The 20504-nt window shown below is 38.8% G+C and overlaps 1 protein-coding gene across 3 annotated transcripts in view; it reads right to left on the reverse strand.

Annotated features, from left to right (window-relative positions):
* Positions 1–20504, reverse strand: part of vps4a (vacuolar protein sorting 4 homolog A) — a 60119-nt gene that overhangs the window by 22618 nt on the left and 16997 nt on the right. For all 3 annotated transcript variants that reach the window (XM_077567304.1, XM_077567303.1, XM_077567302.1), the window contains 2 exons: positions 7977–8125; positions 5783–5864 (listed from right to left, as the gene is read on the reverse strand). In XM_077567304.1, the coding sequence (XP_077423430.1) occupies positions 5783–5864; positions 7977–8125 (231 nt within the window). The remainder of the gene's footprint in view (positions 1–5782; positions 5865–7976; positions 8126–20504) is intronic.

Below are 20504 nucleotides of genomic sequence, written 5' to 3' on the forward strand. Positions count from 1 at the left end.
ACCACAGTGTTTGAACATACACGTACGTGGTGACGTAGCATTGTATACGGAAAGGCTGTCACGTTAGATTGTACGCGATCGCTCGGAAGTCAGTTTGAGAAGCATTTTGTTTTTACAATTTTGTTTTTACAAACGGTAGATACGTAGATAATTGATTTAAAGTCTATGTATATGTGTTTACGTTGGATTGTACGTGATCGCTTGGAAATCAGTTTGAAAAGCCTTTTTGTTTTTACAAGCGTTAGATATTTGGATAATTGGTTTGAAGTCCATATATATGTGTTGAAGTTGAGAGGAAGTCAGCTTGAAAAGCATTTTTGTTTTTGCAAGTGTTAGATATTTGGATAATTGGTTTGAAGTCCATATATATGTGTTTAAGTTGAGAGGAAGTCAGTTTGAAAAGCATTTTGTTTTTACAAACTGTAGATTCTTGGGTAATTAGAAATGATCCTTGAATAAAAGAAAGTCAGCGGGTAGACACAGCAGAGAGTACGGCTGCTGTTATGTAATCGTGACAAGATATTTGCTCAACTTATGGATGTCAGATTGACATAAAACGGACTTAATACGCCGCTTTAAGATCAATCGCTAGGTCTTTTGAATAATTGGTTATTTATATTCTTAGACAAGATATATTTGCTCAACTTGTGGAAGTCAGTTTGACATAAGCAGATTTGATACACCGCTTTTAGATCAAACGCTAGGTCTTTGAATATTCGGTTATTAAAAATTCTTAGACAAGACTGTTCAGCTGAGGAAAGAACAGTTATCCGGATTTTATATGTTTTGGTATGTCGTAAAAAGCGACATATCATGTCAGTATGTCTGTTCGTATGTGTGTGTATAAAATCTGATGTCACGGTAAATCTTAAAGTGACCGCGATGAGATAGGGTGTTGACTAATTCTGTTATAAGTGAGACGTCACTGCATTGATAAATATTAATACGACTTAACGACAATATAATATAATATAATATAATATAATAAGCTATAAAATACGGGCAACAATAATTAATAGAAATTAAGGACGCTCTTTTTGAACGCGAAACAGAATTGTTTGACCCAAATGAGTTTCCGTTAAGCGAGAATATGATGACGCTATGAAAAGTTGAGAGCGCATGCGCAGTTGCTATCATAGTTTTGCTCAGTAAACATTTTTAATACTTCATTTCATATATTAACCATTGTTACACATTATTAACATTTTAATTCTTCAGTATTAACCTTGTCGAAATGTTTTGTGTCCTGTGCAGAGCAAGTGGTGTTGATTTCGGTATAATCTGACCTTAAGCTGGGACATACTATTTAGTCTAAAAAAGTTCCTTCTCAGCGTTTTGTGCGAAAACACATTTAGTCCTTGAGAACAGAATCTGTTTTCGAACACGCACTCCTGACTCTGTTTTCGCCATCGCTCATGGAAAAGTACCCAGAGAGTATGTTTTGTCTACAAATGAAAGAGAGGAGGTCTTTTAACTATAAGAAGCCATTGTACACGCGGAAGAGCTACATTCGACGCTCTGAAATTCCACCTGTTTAAGTGAAGCAATTGGAGTCTGTAATGAATGTCCAGAGATCTCTGACCTTTTTTTTTATTAAATCATTTTTGCAAAGGTGTTTTTTCTTATACATTAAATCTGTCTTCAAGTTTTCGAACACGCAAAGAGGACAAAATACTTTTAATCCTCTTTCAGGAGCTAGAGGGGACAATGGCTGGGGAAGGGAAGAGAACTTGGCGACCGGTTGCAAGCAGCTCACGCTCGAGCAGTTTTTTTCAAAGACGAAAAGCATCGACCAATGCTAAAGAGCACATTGATGACGACGATGATCATCATCGATGATGATGATGGTGACTCCGAGGTTGGAAGCGTTGACGCGGCAGTAGAAGACGTGAGGCGGAGATAGATGGCTGAGGAAGCGAACAATGGCGACCGGTTACAAGCAGCTCACACTTGGGAATTTTTTTCAAAGACGAAAGGCATCGACCAACACTAAAGAGCACATTAATGACGACGATGATCATCATCGATGATGATGATGGTGACTCCGAGGTTGACGCCGAAGTTGGAAGCGCTGACGCGGCGGCTATGACGACGTCATAAAGGTTCACGGGCTAGCGATGCTAACACCGGAAAACGCGGAGCACAACCGAGCACGCTCAGGCGGACGTTCAATCGGACGACGAAGAGTACCCCGAGTCCAATGCATATTCATCGGAGGAGTGGGTACAGTATGCTACTTGCTATTCCCCGGAAAAAAAGGCCGTCAAGAAAGTGTAACGTCTGCACGGGAAACGGACAATCGAAGTGAAACGTATCTGTTGTGCAAATCCTGCTCCGTCTCCTTGCACGCAGGGCAGTGTTACAAAAAGAAAAACTGTATTTGAAACATCCACATAATTATAAATAGTACCACAGTTGCACACATTTGTAAATAGTTTGCGAAATTGTTTTGTCAAATTGTTACACTGTTGAATGGAAATAAACGTATTTTGCAATCTAAAAACACTTTTTCATTGTTGGTGGTGGTGTATTACAGAAGTAAAGCACTATTTAGGTGTTTGTGGCATCATTCATGAACAAAAAGAAGTGTAGAATTCACTAGAGTGCATGAAATAACATCGTTTCACAAAAAGCTCTTTTTCTCCGCTTTTTGTTTCAAAACAGAGCATTTCGGTGAAACTAACCATTTTCTATTGTTGATTACTGAAGAACGGAATAAGGTAGAAACAAACTTTTTTTTCTGATGAAAGATGAGAGTTCAATCTTTCATTTGGTAGTATGTGTGTTTCCATAGTCCAAACTCAACATTTTCTGTGGACCTTGAAAGATCAGTCAAAATGTTTAAATCGGCTGGCACTGGCGACATCCCGTTTCTGAAAACGTCTGGCAGTCAAAGAGTTAATATCAAACAATTTGTTTGTTTTTTTAATATATATATATATTATTATTATTATTATCATCATCATTATATTTGTATACAAAGAATTCAGATTATGTAAAGGGTATATAGGGTGTTTTCATTTATGTTATGTTATTTATTTTATTTTTTATTTATGTCACACAAATGCCTGACTCCTAATATTACATATCATATCGAAATAATGATAATAATAATTTATTAAATTTGGAGTGGTGATGTATGTTCTACCACTGGCAGTTACTATAGCAATCTGAATAATAATAAAAATAAAATAAATACTGGATATATGGTGGTTTGTGGCACATGTGTCATCTATAGGTAATTTGTAGACAGTCCTCGCCAGTCCCTCCAAGATTTCGCGGGCATTTTTTATCATTGTTGCGGCCTAAAATAATCAATAATATATAAAAGAAATTGCCAATGCTATTAAAAGATATAGTACTTAATGCTATTATGGCCAAAATCATTGCCATAACTACTACTACATTTACTCCACTTGATCTCTCGGAAATACATACTTTTTTACACTTTCAATTGCCGTAGTTTCACGACTATAAGGCACACTTAAAGTCTTAAATTTTCTCAAATATCGACGGTGCGCCTAATAGTGAGGTGCGCCTTGTGTGTGGACCAAGGTCTGTGTGGGAGGACGCACATTGCTTAAATACAAGAAAGGCGGACGTGACTGAGGACAGACATGAGAGCACGAAAGAGTCATCTTGGTGACGAGTTCTCCAGCTCCTCCTCGTGTCAACCAATCAGTGCCCTCAGCCACTTGTGTCTTGGCCCAAGGTGTGTCTTGTTGTGTCATTAGCGTGTGTGTATTTAGTCTCCTGTCTCCCCTCTGTCTGTGTCGGTTCATTGTCATTTCCCTCCCGTCATGCTACCAGTTTTTGCCTTGTTGTCCTCCCCACGTTTTGTTTTCTCTTGCTATTTGGAGTTCGCTTTTGTTTTGTAGTAATTAAAGTCCTTTTTTGTACATCACCTTTGCCTCCTTGCCCTGCTTCCCTGTGACTGAGTCCTCCACCAAACTTTGCCTTCTTGACAATAGTCATAGGAGGATAACGTCCTCATTGTCTACTCCCAATAACCACTTAGGTCTTTCAGTGAACGAACAACAATACCCTACCATCGGTAACTACTAGTTACTTTGGCTTATTTTAGAATAGGAAAAAAGCTAGAGCGGGTTTAACAAAACCAGCTTAATTTATTTAGGTCTTAACAAGTACAACCGATCATTCAGAGAAGGAACCGCTGTAAAAAGGGCGTGTTCAGTATTGGTGCCGATACCAGTCTCATTTTAAGGTATCGGTACCTGTCGGCGCCCTCTTGCGGCCGTTTTACGATCAAGAACTAGGATTTAGAAATTATAGGAATAGAAAATAATTTTATGCAATTTTAAAGAAAAAAAATAATATATTGGGATATATATATAGGAATGTCTTTAAAATCGTCTGTCATTTTTGGGTAGGGAATTTTATGTACTTGTGGTATCAGTATTTTATATCGGTATCGGTGACAAATCAAGGTTCAGAATGTATAAATTGAAAACAAAGTGGTATCGAACATCCCTAATCCTGACCATAGCTGGAGCGCTGTGTTGAGCGATATCAGTTGCTCAGGCTGGCAGCGGCTAACAAATTATGTGGAGGTCGCCGCCTCTGAATTTTAAACACAGGAAAATCTCTGGGCATGACGCTATGATGACACTAAAAATAATCGGCAGATTAATCGGCAATCTGTTTTTTTTTCTGCCAAAAATCGGAATCGGCCATGGGGAGAACATGCAAACACCACCCAGGAAGGCCGAAGCCTGGACTCAATCTCACGTCTTTGATAGAGATAGAAACATAATTCCAAAAATTTATCATAAACCATAAATATAGACAGTATTTTTTATTTTTTTTTAATCAAACAACTGTGTCACATCTGCAGGTATATTTAGCTTCAACACTGGAGCGCAGTTGTAAATGCCTTGGGGAATAAAATGGTAATTATTCGTTGTCCATTCCGTTTCAAAGCCGTCAAAATTTTCAACCTCCTCATTGTCTACAAACATGTCTTAACAATATGTCACTGACAACTGGTACGATTGGTTCGAAGTCCTCAGCGCACAGTCTATCACCGCCATTTATTTCATAACTCCCGCGAATCTGCGTCAGCCATCAATGCTCGAATAAAATTCCAGGAAATGCTAAGAAGCCCACGCCACCCTCACATGCATATTTTGATGCATTTCATCGGCTAAGAGACGGAGAATTTTTCAAAACAATATAAAATTAGGTATCCGCTTTCCCGGCTTTAAAGGGAGAAGAGCGCTACGGCACTCCCGGTTCTAGTGGTAGAAACGCGGTAATGCGCTCCCTGCTACAATGGGTTAATAGCACCCCCCTGACTGTGCGTCACTACTTGGGGGGGTTCACACTTAGATGCACGTAGGCACGGCCCGATATTAGATTTTGACGGTATGGTAATCGTGAGGAAAAATGCTGCGGTATCACGGTATTACAATTACAGCTCTAAAATGTCCTTTAAAAAAAAAAAGGGCAAATAAAAACTGCTTTTTTTCAATCAACACATTTCATTTTTAAAAAATATATAGAACATTTGGTACATTAAGAAACGTGTACCATGCCAAGTTTAAATAAATAAATGCTCACATTTTTCTAGTGTTTTAATTCTTAGAAAGTCACATTGTCCCATCACTGGTGAGCTATTTTTAGAGCAGACCCTAGTTACTAGTTATGTTTTCCTTGGGGGCAAGCTTGCACCTCAACATGTACATTTATTTATTCATTTATTTTAAGGACAATAAGCGTCTCCCCTTATCCCCACCCCCCACTTATTGCAGAGACCTCTGACCTTCGGCGGATGGCAGCATCAAGCACCCAGGGAATGTTGGTGGCTCCCAACACCAAAATGCCGTCATTGTTGTTTCCCACACCTATCAAAATCACACAGGTTAAAATAATCAGAACCACATGTAGGCTTTTCTATTATATACAGCTGCAAAAAAAATAATGTAACCTTTTGAAATTATGACCGCCCATCCCCCCTTAGGACAGTACAAGTTCTAAAAGTGGACTATAAAGAAAACTAACAGAACTGTGTGTGTGTGTATATATATATATATATATATATATATATATATATATATACTAGAAACGTCTAGGTGAGTCTCATAATTCATTACAACTCATTGCCTAAAAATAAAAAAAGGATGCTGATTTTTTAGCTTATTAACATTGACCAAAACTCATTGAGCTTTGCACACTCATCACACCTGGCAAAATGTAAAGCATATGCATATTTTAAGTTAAACAATGGCTTGATTATTGTAATAGTTTTGGATACCACTGGCGTGCACAGGTAGACCCCTAGTGGTGCTCACACCACCCTTGCCCCTCTGCCCTCTCTCAAAAAAAGTGCCCTTTGGAAAGTTTTTATTTTATTTTTATTTTTTTAAATAAACACTTTACTGAGGACAGGTCAATGATGACAATCTTTTAGAAAAGCTCCATGAGTAATCGCGTGTGAAAAAAAAAACAATATGCGTCCCTGCACGCGCACCCAACCTATCTCTCTCGCTCGCTTCCTTTTTCACGTGAACGCTAAATACCCATGGTCGCGGTATGGGACAGACACACATGCATCTCCTTCCCCTGCTGCTCTCCCCCAGCCAGGTAACTGTGTTATGAATCCAGTGAAATTGTATTGCTTGTTTGCCCTCTATTCCCTACCTATAATCATTTTGTTGAGAAGTTGCATGTCTCATACAACACAAACAACTGAGCATAAATTAGTTGATGTTAGCCACCTAGTTTAAAATGCTATATGCTAATTCAATAATAGATATCGTGATAACCATCACATAGTAAGATTAATGATGGTGAAAGGAAGCTTTCTGTGATCTGTGCATTGAAAAGAATTGGACTTTGGATCATTGTAATTTCATTTGTGGGGATTATTTTGACTTCAAAATGTGATGAACTGTTGTTTGTGTCTGGTTTGTATTATGCTAGTAGTCACAGGCAGAAACAATCCAATACGTCATTGGTGATCGAAGCATTTGCAGTGAGTTGCATTGTGGAAATATCAGAAATGCCTGGATGTTTGGAATTGTCAATTCCATGTGAAAAATACCCTTTTGCCTTCTTGTAATGACAACAGTCAGTCTTATTCATGCTCATGCCATTGGTCTGTGTGGTTACAATTGGTCTATTTATTTAGTAATAAGCAAGCAGTCAAGGGAAGCATCTCTCTACTCTCTTGGATGAAATCAAAGATGCATGAAGATGAAAGGTTAGACAGAGTCAAAGCCAGAGAGAGTCATGTTAACTACAGTTTAGCACCTTTTAAAGATTCCATTTTAATATTGATTTTCTTCTTAAGGTTAATTGTATTGAAAAAAATATATATATTTTTTAAAGTAGTTTGTACTAAATCAGCAGGCATGAAGCTATTATTAGCTAAATTATTAGCTATCATTTAGTACAAACCATAACTGTAAATTACTTCTATGCTACAAGTCTTGCAGTCATGTTTCCCTAATAGGCTGTTATTAAAACTAGATGTGGGGAATTAGTAATTATTATTATGTGTGTGTAATGTTTATTCAAAAACTTCTATTGACATTTCCAAACATCTGGGCATTTCTGATATGTCCCCAATGCAACACAATGCAAATGCTTCCTTTATACGGTGAAAACAAACGGCATATTGTAATGCTTTTTCCTGTGACTATCATACAAACAACCTCTCATCACATTTTGAAATCAAAATAATCCTCACAAATCAAATTACAACAATCCAAAGTCCAACGCTTTTCAATGAGCAGATAGATTTTGTTCACCAAATTGATGGCCATCTTGACTTGTGACGTCATCTCGGAATTGTCAGTAAGGTATATTCCTTGTGCCTCCCAAAATCCAAGTGTCTGTCTATAATGTATCTATTTTGATCTAGAGTCTGTCATAAAGAATCCTGCTGATTTCACTCTTTACTGCAATAATAACTGCTTGTGTGTTAATTAGAGGCTCAGACAGCTTGTGCTCACCCTGCATCTGGACCAGGAACTCTGTCTTAATGCGGCGGGCAGCTTCACTCTCGTTCTCATTCCTGGAGCCGCACAGAGAGTCCACCTCATCGATGAATATGATGGAGGGTTTGTGCTGGCGGGCCAGATCAAACAGGTTCTTGACAAGTCTTAAAAAAACAAAAAACAAAGATAGTTACAAGACATATAGCACTATTTAGGAAGACAACAGCAAAAAAACAAGTGTGGTTATGCAAAGCGGAAAATAGGCGGCGAGGGTTTTCATTAAAACTACACGTTTCAACTTTTCAAGCAAAGACGAATGTGTGTAAATGACATGTAGCGTAAATTGGTCTTGTTTTGACAAGTGAAATTAAAAGCGCGACTCATGTGGATGGATAATTTCCGCCTGTAGGAGTATAACGTCAAAAGGAAAATAAACAACAAAACTCAGTGATCAATCTTAAAGTGAACGAGCTACACTTAGAATTTCATGATTCTTTTAATTACAGTCAATTCTGACTATAAGCCACGCTAGCTAAATTTGAGAATACTCAAGTTTGTTACACATAAGCCGCACCCTTCTGTAAGCCGCAGGTGTTTTAATGTTACCGCACTGGGTTCCCGCTACTTTCTTTTCCATAATGAGGGCGCAAAATGTCTCGCTCTTGTTCTGTCTCTTCTACTGTATTTGGGCTCACTTGTTTTTTTTTTGCTCTGCCTGACGCGCTTGTGCTTCCTTTATGATCTGATGGATAAGCCGCACCTTTGTATTAGCCGCAGGGTGGAATGCAAGTGAAAAAAGTAGCGGCTTATAGTCCAGAAATTACTGTCGATGAAGGATTAATAATTCACTCTAACACAACACACAGTTCAGTCTGGACTTCATACATGAAGGAAAGTTTTATTTACAATTACAATGGTCCCTCTACTTCACTTATTGCGGATTCACTCTACCGCCGATTTTTAGTTGTTCACTATATCGCGGATTTTTTTTTGGGTCCATTTATGCTTCTATTTGTTCCCTTTTAGTAATATTTGTATAAATAAAAACAGCTCTTTATTTCATTCAACACAATCTTTTACATTTTCAAATAAAAGATAAAATATTTGGTAAATTCAGAAATGTGTTAGATCTCCGATAGTATGCCACTTTTCCACGTATTATTATATAAAAAAATAAGTTATGTCCAGCGCATAGTTTGTTTGTTTTTTAGCATTGATATGTCTTCTGTCGAAATTTCAGTACATATCCCACTTCATACACACATAATATGTTAAACTGTAAATCAATGACATGTATGCTTAATCGTGAGTTAATAAAGCATGTTTTTGTAATACAGTGGACCACCACATACTCAGGGCTTGACACCCGCGAAGTTGTTTAATACGGGGTTTACTGTAAAAAAAGAAAAAAGAAACCCACCACGTATGTGGAAAATGCACATCATCACTTTATTAGTTTTTTTTTCATAGAAAATTGAGTTTTTTGGAGTTTCATTCTTTCTTTTTCTTCCACTTTTCATTTTTTAGTTTACTGCATTTCAATGGCCATCCATTTATAAATAGTCCACTGTATTATAAAAATGCTCCCTGGTTAATTAAATGATTGTGCAATACTGTGGTGTGTGTACAGATAACAGTGGACATGCAAGAGCAGGCAAAGAAGCCCAAAAAAGTACCTCCGAAAAAGTTGAAAAAGATTGAGGTAAATTTACTGTCTTGCATATTTACATACAGTCAAAATTCTATCGGTTGTCTATATAACAAACTCTCCAAATAATACTTCAATGGGTTACATCAGGAAACTGTTGATCTGGACGAGGTACATGTGCAACAGAGGAGAAGCTGGACGTCGGTAACAAAATACAACAACACAAAGACATAGAGCAACATTATTATTTAAGTCTGTCTTGTATCATCATAAGTAAATTGTGGTCCCCACAGGTACGAGCTGAATAAGCATATTAGAGTAGAAAAACATACTACTCTCTGATGACAAATTTTATAACCACAAATCAGGACTTAAAATGTCATTTGGAGGTGAGTGTTTCATAAGTGTTTCATTTGTATACTTTTATCATAATGTGGTGAATTTGGTGTCCACCTAATACTGGCCATGGTAAAGTTGAGTGGTCACAAACATCTTTGCAGGAAATTCCTCAAGAGCTGATAACGTCTCCATGGGAGGAAAGAAAAGAGATGCCCATTTTCTGGTTTGAGTGCAATAATTCCATGGACACAGTCTTCAATTTCCTCCAAAAGTGCATGAAGGTGAAAGGAGCCAAACAATGGCAGAATGAAGTTGACTTCTTTCTAAATGTCCTTCTGCCAGAGGTAAATGTATATTCTGAATATGAGCCTTTGATGAAGGATCATTTGGAGTAAGAAATGATAAAGGATATATTTGGATGTTTAAAATAAACAGATTTTATTCATCGAAAACAATATAGGTAGGGCTGCACCAAAATGGAAATTGAACGGGCAGTGGTAGGTGTTGGGAAATGTTCGCAACCAGAGTGTGCTGACTTCTAATTACTTTTACTTACTCATAATTACTTTTTGAGATTTGCACAATAAACGTTGTTATCCAAAGTAAATTTATTCTTCCATTTTGTAATCCATTTAGCTTTTATAAAGGACTATGTAAACCAGTAAGCAAATTATTTATTTAAAAACAACAACAACACATAATTCTAAACTAATATATACTGTTACTGTTTATATCGTGATATGAATTTTGGGCCATATCGCCCAGCCTACGCTTGGTTAATTTGCAGAAAAAGGCGCACTTACTGATGAAGGCAAGATGTGATGAATTTGCTTCTACCAAGAAAACAGCAAACTTGGCAAAAACAAAAACAACGGGAAAAAAATGGAAAAAAGAAAAAGGAGGCAGTGGAGCAGTGAAACAAAGTTCATTAGAAGGCTGATTCGGATTCCGAGGCTCGAAAATTCCACCGTAGCATGGCAGACCAGGGATGTACTCTCTCCGCTAATGTTTGCCTAACACTGAGATGAGTTTCCATTTCACCTGTAAGTATGATTGAAATGGAAAGAAATTGAAAGATGAAAGTTTTTTTTTTTTTAACTCTTTGACTGCCAAAAACGTTAAATAACGTTTAGTAAAATCCTACGGAGGAGCGCCAAAGACGTTAAAAGACGTTCACCAAGTTTTTTTTTTGGAAACGGGTGGAGGAAAGCCTTGGCCAGCTGTGCTGAAAGTATCAAGCAGATCTAGTTAGTATAATGCCTATTTTTGGACCCTAGATGGCAGCGATGACTCTCTTTGGACAAGATTGGGTAGGCGTCAGTAAAAGACGTGAGGCGGAGCTAGAGTGTTGAGGGGACAATGGCTGAGGAAGCCATAATTTGCGACCGGTTGCAAGCAGCTCACGCTTGAGTATTTTTTTCAAAGACGAAAAGCATCGACCAATGCTAAAGAGCACACTGATGACGACAATGATGATGATGGTGACTGCGAGGTTGACGCCGAAGTTGGAAGCGTTGACGCGGCGGCTATGATCCCGTCATAAAGCCTCACCGGCTAGCGATGCTAACGCCGGAAAATGCGGAGCACAACCGAATTTTAATTTTATCTCTTTCTATTCTGTTGTTTCTCTTTACTGTAAACTGCAGCTGGACAGAGTCCAGGAAAAAGTTCCCCACGGGGAAAATAAAAGTATATCGTATCGTACTTGTTATACATAATGCACAGGCCCATGTGTACGGGCCCAAATATGAGCCTGTGCACATAATGCACAGGCTCATATTTTATTATTCAGTTATTTATTTTCACTTTGTTAAAATAAACCTTAAGTTAAAGCCAATTTGAGCTTTTCAAGTTCTGAAACTATAATATTTAATTATTTTACTTATATGTGTGCTGTACTTGTTTTAAAAGGCAGCAACTTTTTTATTTATTTTCAGTTATTTATTGTTAAAAATAAACATTTTTGCTGATGTGATTCTTTTTTATGTCTACAGAATAACTATAAAACCACGTTTTTTTTTCAGATTATAATCATACACCAAAATCTGAAATTGTTACACCCCTAATCCGAACCCACCAAGACTCATTTGGATGGAAGCGGAACAAAATAATTGGGAATTCTCTCCCTCTCTGACAAGGCATTGCAATGCCCAAGCCAAGTGGAGGCCAACCGGTCTCACAAAATAGCTGGACTAGCAGCGGAGAAGTGAGCCAACAAAAAGCAAAAGTACCTGCTTTTATGAAGAGCAGCATGCAAATTCATACATATTCCAACCCCATCTTCACGTGGCACTACAATTCCCTTGTCTCTCCATTTATTATGGGACTGCTGCGTAGCAAAGCAAAGCATTCACATATTACTATCCTAGAAAATCGGGTTTATTGTTTCTGATAAATTTTACTATTTATTATTCCACGGATTTTTCCGCAAAAATGCGGCCCGTACCGTAGAACGCATCGGCACAAATGAGGTGTCAAAAGATGTGGCTTGATCTGACATTTCTTTTCTTGGAATTCCGAGTTACCATGGCGACGCAATTCCCCCCAAAAGTCCCATTGGAACGAATGGGAAAGGGGGAAAAAGGTCCAAAAATCAAGCACCTTTTTCCAAGCCACGCCACACGCGCATACGCTGACCGACCGATATGGAATTTAGCTCATTTTGTTGCAATTTTTCCCATCTTTAGCTCAGTGCTTTTTTAAAGGAATGTAAACTCTCCCTCCTGTGTGGGTTTAAAGAGAGTGAGCGAAATGGAGAAAAATAGCCTTTTAACATTGATGTGTATTGCGTCTGCTAGAGTGGAGCTATCAACGTCAGAGTGAGGAGAGAAAAAAAATATTTAAAAAATTTCACTTCAAACTCGTCACCGTGGCCACAATCTTTATTCACTAAACATCAAATTCACACATTTTGTAGTCACAAGGGTCTTCTTTAAACCCCCTTTTGTTTGGCAAAGGTGTCATTTAGTACCTTTTATTTCACTTTAAGCGAGAAGTCACACTTTTTCGGCCATTACACCCTATGTAATTTTGCTCGCCTTTTCTCCTAATTTTTTAAAAATCACAAGTTATTTTTCATCCGATTAAAAAAAATGACAACATGCTCACGTTCCCCAAACCCTTGCCGTTCTAACGAGCCATTTCTGGAATCTGCATCTTAAACTGTTAAGTCGTAGGAGACTTTTGTTCGAGGTGTGCACTTTCTCATACATTTCAGTTGAATGTGTGTGCGTGATGTGTCCAACATGTTAAAAGTCAAACGTGTGTGCGTGAATGTGCATGTTTCTTAAAGCGACAGTAAGGAACTTTTACTTTATGTTGATTTCTTCAACGATTCCAACCGTTCCAATTTTAAACTGTTCAGCTCATTTCCAATTTTTTTTTTAAATTATTATCTTTTATACATTTTCAAAAATAAAAGCACAACATTAATCTTATATTTTATTTCTCATCCCTACGGCCACCTAGGGTGGCGGCCATCTTGGCCAATTGATTAAGTGCACCCAGGATTCTCGCCACTCCACTCGCCCATTGGCCAATTGATTAGGTACACCCAGATTTCTCACCCCACCCAGGGCAACGGCCATCTTGGCCAATTGATTAGGTACGCCCAGGATTTTAACACCTGGGGTGGCGTCCATCTTAGCCATTTGACTACTCCTAAAATTACTACAACTACAAGTACTACTAATACTACTACAAGTACGACTACTACTACTACTGTTTCTACTACTACAAGTACTACTGCTACAAGTAATACTGCTTCGACTACAAGTACTACTACTACAAGTACTACTGCTTCTACTACTACTACTACTACAAGTACTTGCTACTACTACAAGTCATACTACTATTACTATTGCTACAAGTACTACATGCGTCTTTCCACCTTGCAAGAGTCAGCAGTCCCATTAAAAATTTCCGCAGAAATGTTTCTACTTAATAGATGTTAGAGCCAAATTAACTATAATTTCAGCGGTTTGATAAACCCACATTCATCAATAATACAAGCTTTTAAAGGCAGAAGGAAAGACACCCGTCTGAAGACAGCAATTGACTATATTTAAAATGTGTTCCTCAAAAAATTCATAAAATGTCTTTAAAAGTGATGTGGGAATTGGATTTAAAAGGCAGGTTGTTGGGTTGACCTGGGAGAAAACTCGATCAAGTGTCCTTGCATCAACCAGGGCAAAACTTTCCAGTGTTTCCTTAAGTAAAAGTGACTGTCCAGGTTTATTAGGGCCCGAGCAGCTGCCGCTGCAAGGTCCCTATTTTTTTTGTTCGTATTAGTCTTTTTCTTCTTCTTTTTATTTTATTTTTTTTAATCTATTTATTTAATTGCTCTTGCCGAACTGTGTGTTATGAAACGAATGTAAATAAGTGCGGCAAATAAATGTCATTTTTCAAAATCAAAATCTTTGTAAACTATCTCATTTTTGGGGACCTAAACATTTACGAAACTCACCAAACTTTGCACACTCCTTGGGCTTAGTGAAAAATTTGATATAATGAAGTTACCATAACAACATATAGCGCCCCCTAGCATGGAAAAAGATGCACCAATCCCGTTTGACCAAGGGCTACAAAAATTGGCAGGCACGTAAAGCGTCCGAGACACACAAGTCAGTGGAAGCCATATCCTAAAATGTACAGGAAGTGGGCTATGAATTTTTTAATGTCCAATTTTGGCCCATTTTTGCACATTCACTGTGGTCATTCTTTTTGCCCATTTACCAACAATTTGAATCCGATTTACTTCTAACCTGGCATGTATCATCTCAAGACCTGGGACAACAACTGGGGAAAAAATCGTGACTTTTTGAAATACTATATGACGGAGGCGGGGCCTAAAATTTTGCCTTTAATATTTCCTTCATCAAAAAAAAGAGGAAATGCTTAATAACTCCGCTGTACAAGCTCCAAAAAATCCCAAACTTTTCATGCATCTTAATAGCAACGGCCAGAAAACATCTATATGATAATATTCGGTTATAGCACCACCTAGTGGTGACAAGAAATGTCATACTTGACATTTTTATTTATTGGGATCCAGTTGAAATTTTGTCAGAAAAGCCTTAAGATGTTGATCATGCCCAACACCGAATATTGTAACTTTTCGCCAAAAGGCGTGGCCGTTACGGTGCCGCAAAGTCTGATGATTCACTGTGACAATAAAAGCTGCGTTAACTTGACCCAGATGATCCTATGGTCTCAAAATTTCACACATTTGATGAGAGTCCAAGTATGAATACATCTACGACCTTAGATTTATTCGTACTGATAGCGCCACCTACTCAGTTTTATTTTATTTTTACATTTTTTCTTAAACTTTTTTCTCAAACCACGTTAACTGGATCTATATCATATTTGCTCAGAAGAGTGTTTAGGCTTTCATGATGTCATAACACGCAGTTTGTGAGTTTTTGCGAATCGCTGTGGGTGTGGCAAGGTACTGTTCACTAAGAAAACAATGCCAATTTTGAGGGCCTAAACATGCACAGAAACTCATGAAACTTGGCACACACATCTGGCCTGGCAAAATGAGCAGTATTTTATCATGTATTGTGCGATTTTTTTGAATCTCAAGTTTTCTAAATGCTATATGACGGGGGCAGGGCATCATATTTTGTGCTTCATATTTCCTTCGCTATTAAAGACAAAATACGTAATAACTCCCCGGTACATGCTCCAAAAAATCCCAAACTTCACTTGTATGTTTATAGTCACAACCTGAAAGTATCTCTATGACAATAGTCAGTAATAAATATAGCGCCACCTAGCCCTTGGGCCGACAAAAAAAAAATTACGACATCTAAGGTATTTTGTTCCAAATTTGGATATTCTTTGTAAGTGTAATAACTGTAATTTCTAACAACTTTTTTACTTTCTACCACTCAAAATGTTCCGTGACATCAGAACAATCCATACATATGTACTTTTATTTATTTATTTATGATGCCCTATATGGACAATAAAAGCAATATTGTGCGATGAGTAAAACTAACTATGATGTCTGTGTGTGTGTGTATATATATATATATATATATATATATATATGACAGTGACATTAGAACAATCCATACATACAGTATGGATTGTATGATGCCCTCTATGGACAATACAGTATATATATATATATATATATATAAACGATGCCAATGGGGGAAACTCATTGCCCAAAAATAAAATAGGACGCTGCTTTTTGAGGGTCTTATCATTGACCAAAAAGCTTTACACACTCCAAAAAAAAATTATCCATATGTAAAGGTTTATTATGCCATTTTCAATGAAATTCTGCTTCCAATGTGCCACTACCCAAATGTGCCAGTACCCCAACTTGCAAGTATCCCAAAGTGGCCCCAGCTGCAAGGGCCCTTTATAGCTGCGGGCAGCTCTTGTTAAAACTTGTATTTTGATGAGCTAAAAGACTTAATGCCATCAATTTTACTCCTCAAGGGTCTGTAAAGTCCTCACAGAGAGCGTTTGTTGGAATCTGTGTTGGCTTTTTAAAATCAGGTTTGGTTAAAAGATCAAAGGTGAAGAAAATAAATTGTGTTTGTTTTTTAATTAACTGCGATTAGGTTTAAGAAAAATTATGTTCTTGCCTGTTTAACTGTTTTATTGTAGGATTTGAGTTGTTTGCGTAATATTTCATAGTGAACTGAAAGTGTCGTTTTTCTCCACCTCCTTTCAGCACTCCTGCATTTTTTTTTATCTCATTATTTCTCCACGGGCGAACAGTCTTTAATTTAATAGTTTTGGTTAAAAGTGGAGCTACTTGTTTTTAAATTCCTATTAAGATTATCAACAATAAAAGCACATGAAGCAGGTAAAATGTCAGCAGGGATTCCCTTGAAAATCTCAAGAAAATTTACAGCCACCTTAGAAGTTATGTAGCGTTCCTCACTGTTCTCACCGGGGCCTCCTGATGATTAAAACTGGCGTTGTTAAAAAATACACAAAAGTGGTCAGACACAAACAGGTCAACAACAGAGGACACACCAACAGACAAGCCATAGGTTATGACCAAGTCCAAAGTGTGTCCCCTGTTGTGAGTCGGCTGTGTAACATGCTGTTTAAAATCAAGGCAGTTTAAAAGGTTTAAAAATTCTCTGGACAGTGGGTCCCATGTGCACATTAAAATCACCACTTATTAAAATTCTATTATAAGTAGTTTACATACTACATACATAAAAACTCTGAAAACTCAGAAATAAAAGAAGTTGAGTAATGGGGAGGTCTGTAAACTGAAACAGAGAATGGAAGGCATGATATTCAAACTATAAATAACTGTTAAAAAATAATTTCCCTTGAAGCTAAGGCGACTTTAAAAATGGATGCGGTCCTACCTCCACGTTAACCATCCCTGTTAGAAAATAAAAAAGTTAAAATTTGATGGGAAAGCCTCGGTGAGAGCAACTGGGGCTTCTGTGCTGAGCCATGTCTCTGATAAAAGAATACCTTCTAGGTCTAAAATCAGGTCATTTATAATAAAAGTTTTGTTTAAAAGAGAGCGCACGTTCAGCACAGCCAGTTTAATGTTTGTGCCACCGCTCACGATCATAAGTAAAAGCAACTGATTCATCACACACGTCAATGACACAACATCATCTTCAATGAAATGAAGATATCGAGGAGTCTCCCCTCACTTCCACAAAATATTTCGAGGTCTACCTCTTCCAAACTCGCTACTCTGGCGTTATGAGATGGAAAAAATGAGTTTGACGGGTTTCTGCTCTGATTGTAAACACTGACGCTCGAGGAAGCCGAGGACAGCAGCCGAACATGAGTGAGCGTGAAAACAGTCCACCAATGCGGAGCGGGTGTTCACACAGCTTATTTATGCAGGCAAAACACATGAATCCAATTCCTAACACGTCCGCGAAAAGAGTCCACCAGCCTACCAAGCAGTAGTGCGCGTTGGCACAGCTAAATTTTCATATGGCACTGATAAAGGTCGCTTGCCTCGGCGGCTTGGCTGGAGAAAAAAACGTTGCGTTGAGTCTTGGCCATATTTATTTACGGGGGGATCATAAAAAAATCTGAATTAGGCATCACCCTGCAGTGTGAACGTAGCCTAAGGAGTCTGCTAAACCGCCACGATCCACGTGCCAGTGAGGAGAGGGGCCCAAAAATAAAAACGGATTTTCCACAGTCGCGCAACAGCTGAAACAGATTGTCAGAATCTCGTTTTGTCACCTCAGACTGTCCACGAGAAGTGTCATTAAAACCCACATGTAAAATAAGCCTGGAGATCGAGGACGGGAGAGAACTTAAAAGTCCTGGTCGTTTATGAAGATGATGCTCGCTCCAAAAGTGAATGGTCGCGCGGCGCGCACGGGGAGGGAGAGGAAAGTGATTTTCAAGAGGAAGACGCTGCTTAAAAAAAACATTTCCAGCCGGAGTCATCGTTAAGGCCAATCAAAAGGGGTGGATGGAAGAGGACAAAATGAAAGAGTGGCTGTGTGAGGTGTACGTTGTCATGTTATGCGTATATAAAAAGAAGGTTCTGCTACAACGGGTCCAACTGTAGGCTTTATTTCATGAAGCCATTCTCGCCCATCTCTATGTCTCGGGTAGATGGAACATACCAAATGCAAAGGGGTGTACGGGCTAAACTACTGCATAGTGTATCTTTTTCTTTCTCTTTTCTTTCTTTTTTATGCTTTATTGCACAACGTGCACTTACAGCAACAGACATCGCAAAAGTCACTTTGAAGTAGTGCAATTCTACACAGGGTATCTAAACAGATCACACCACATACGTAAAGAGACCGGATTTTCCATGCATCACAATGCAGGCACATCTCAAAGCTGCTGTGAAAAACCAAGTGCGGCAAATGAACGCAAAGCTTGCTATCATTACAGCATGCTTGACTACGGAACTTCAACTGCTGGACATCGGTGTAAACAGGGCGCTCAACTTTCTAACGGCGTGGGAGCGCTGGAAGACAGATGGCGAACACAGCTTTACCAAGACTGGGAGGCAGTGCCTTGCGAGTTTCGCCACAATTTGTCAATGGATTGTGAATGCTTGGGCAAGCCGGCATCATTTCCGAGGAGCCGCACAACAACAAGAATGACTGACAATGAGGCAGAGCCTGGCGTGTTTGATGGAGAACTTGCCAAGCTGTTCCTTTTGGATACAGAAGATGAAGACTGAGGGATTTGTGGATTAGGATTGATCAAAAGCAACGTGAGTACATTGTTATATTCTTCAAGTATAACCGTGCATGCGCCCAATAGTGCGGTGCGCCTTATGGTCATGAATATACGGTAGTAAAAGCTTTTGAGCGCAAACCAGAAGGTGACAAGCAACGGGAGCCCAAATCACGTAACTCAGCGACGACACCTCTGCAGACTCCAGCTGTGGAAGGAAAGCGGCGGTTGACCCATTGGGTCCAACCCTCGATGCAAGCACCACCAGGGCTAACTACGTTTGCGGAGTTGTCCTTTGGGCATCTGTAGCAGGAAGATGGCAGTGAAGCATGACAGCCTCTTGAAAGGTGAGACTACAGTCATGTAATGCCGCTTTTTCCATTAGGCTCGCACGGCACGGTACCACACCACATGGAACGACACTACACGGCCTCCATTGCATTTCCATTACAATAGGCACATGGCGAAAAGTGGGCAGGATCATTTGAACGAACCAAACTTGGACACAGTGCATTAAAATGGCTACCTCTCTGAGTCAACGGCTCGTCCGGCGTCTGAAGCCCTCCGACAGCCATTCAACTAATCAGCGGGAGCTATCACTATGGGCCAGGCCAGTGGAGTGACGGGGCTCCACTGCTGCTCGAGCTCTTATTCAAGTGAATGGGAACACAGGATTGGGCGAGCGGTGTGTGTGCACTCGCATTTTTTTTTTTTAGCACAATCATTAAAAATCCATCCAACAAGTACATATTAAATTGTAAATATAGTTCAGCGTTGTTGTACAACATTATTGTGTTTATTGTATAGAAAGTATTTTTATGACAACTCTGGCGAAGAACGGCGGGCGCCGCTTGCCTCGCTCGCGGAAAATAGGCAAATGGCGTGTGACACTGCGTTGCTTGCTGCGTTGCTGTCGGTCAATATGACAGTGGCGACACGGCCCCGCTCAGTCCCAGATGACCGACGCTGCAGAACCACCTCCGACATAGTTCTAAGAAGCGGACCCATTGTAACCGCTCGGCCCCAAAAAAGTTACATGGAAACACCAACATCTGGGGCCAACCAAAGCCGACTCGGTGTGGAACCGGTCCAGTGGAGAAGCAGCTTAATATAATTAGTGATTACTAGACCTATGATTATATGAAAAAATGTACGTCAATCTGATAGAACATATTTTTGGGGATAGTATAGAAATCAAAAGTGGGTTTTTAAATTGAATGAATTACTAGTTCACTACTAGATGGCGCTAAAAATTACACGCTGTGCCTTTAAGAAGTTCTTAATTAAAAGTGAGTCATATCATACCTTCTATATTACCGCCAGTGTATTTTTTTGATGTGATAAAAACTTGAAATATCGCAAAATTTATACTGCAGGAATGTGATGACATCATCCGT

The sequence above is a fragment of the Vanacampus margaritifer genome, chromosome 6 (genome assembly GCF_051991255.1).
Source record: "Vanacampus margaritifer isolate UIUO_Vmar chromosome 6, RoL_Vmar_1.0, whole genome shotgun sequence".
Lineage (NCBI taxonomy): Eukaryota > Metazoa > Chordata > Actinopteri > Syngnathiformes > Syngnathidae > Vanacampus > Vanacampus margaritifer.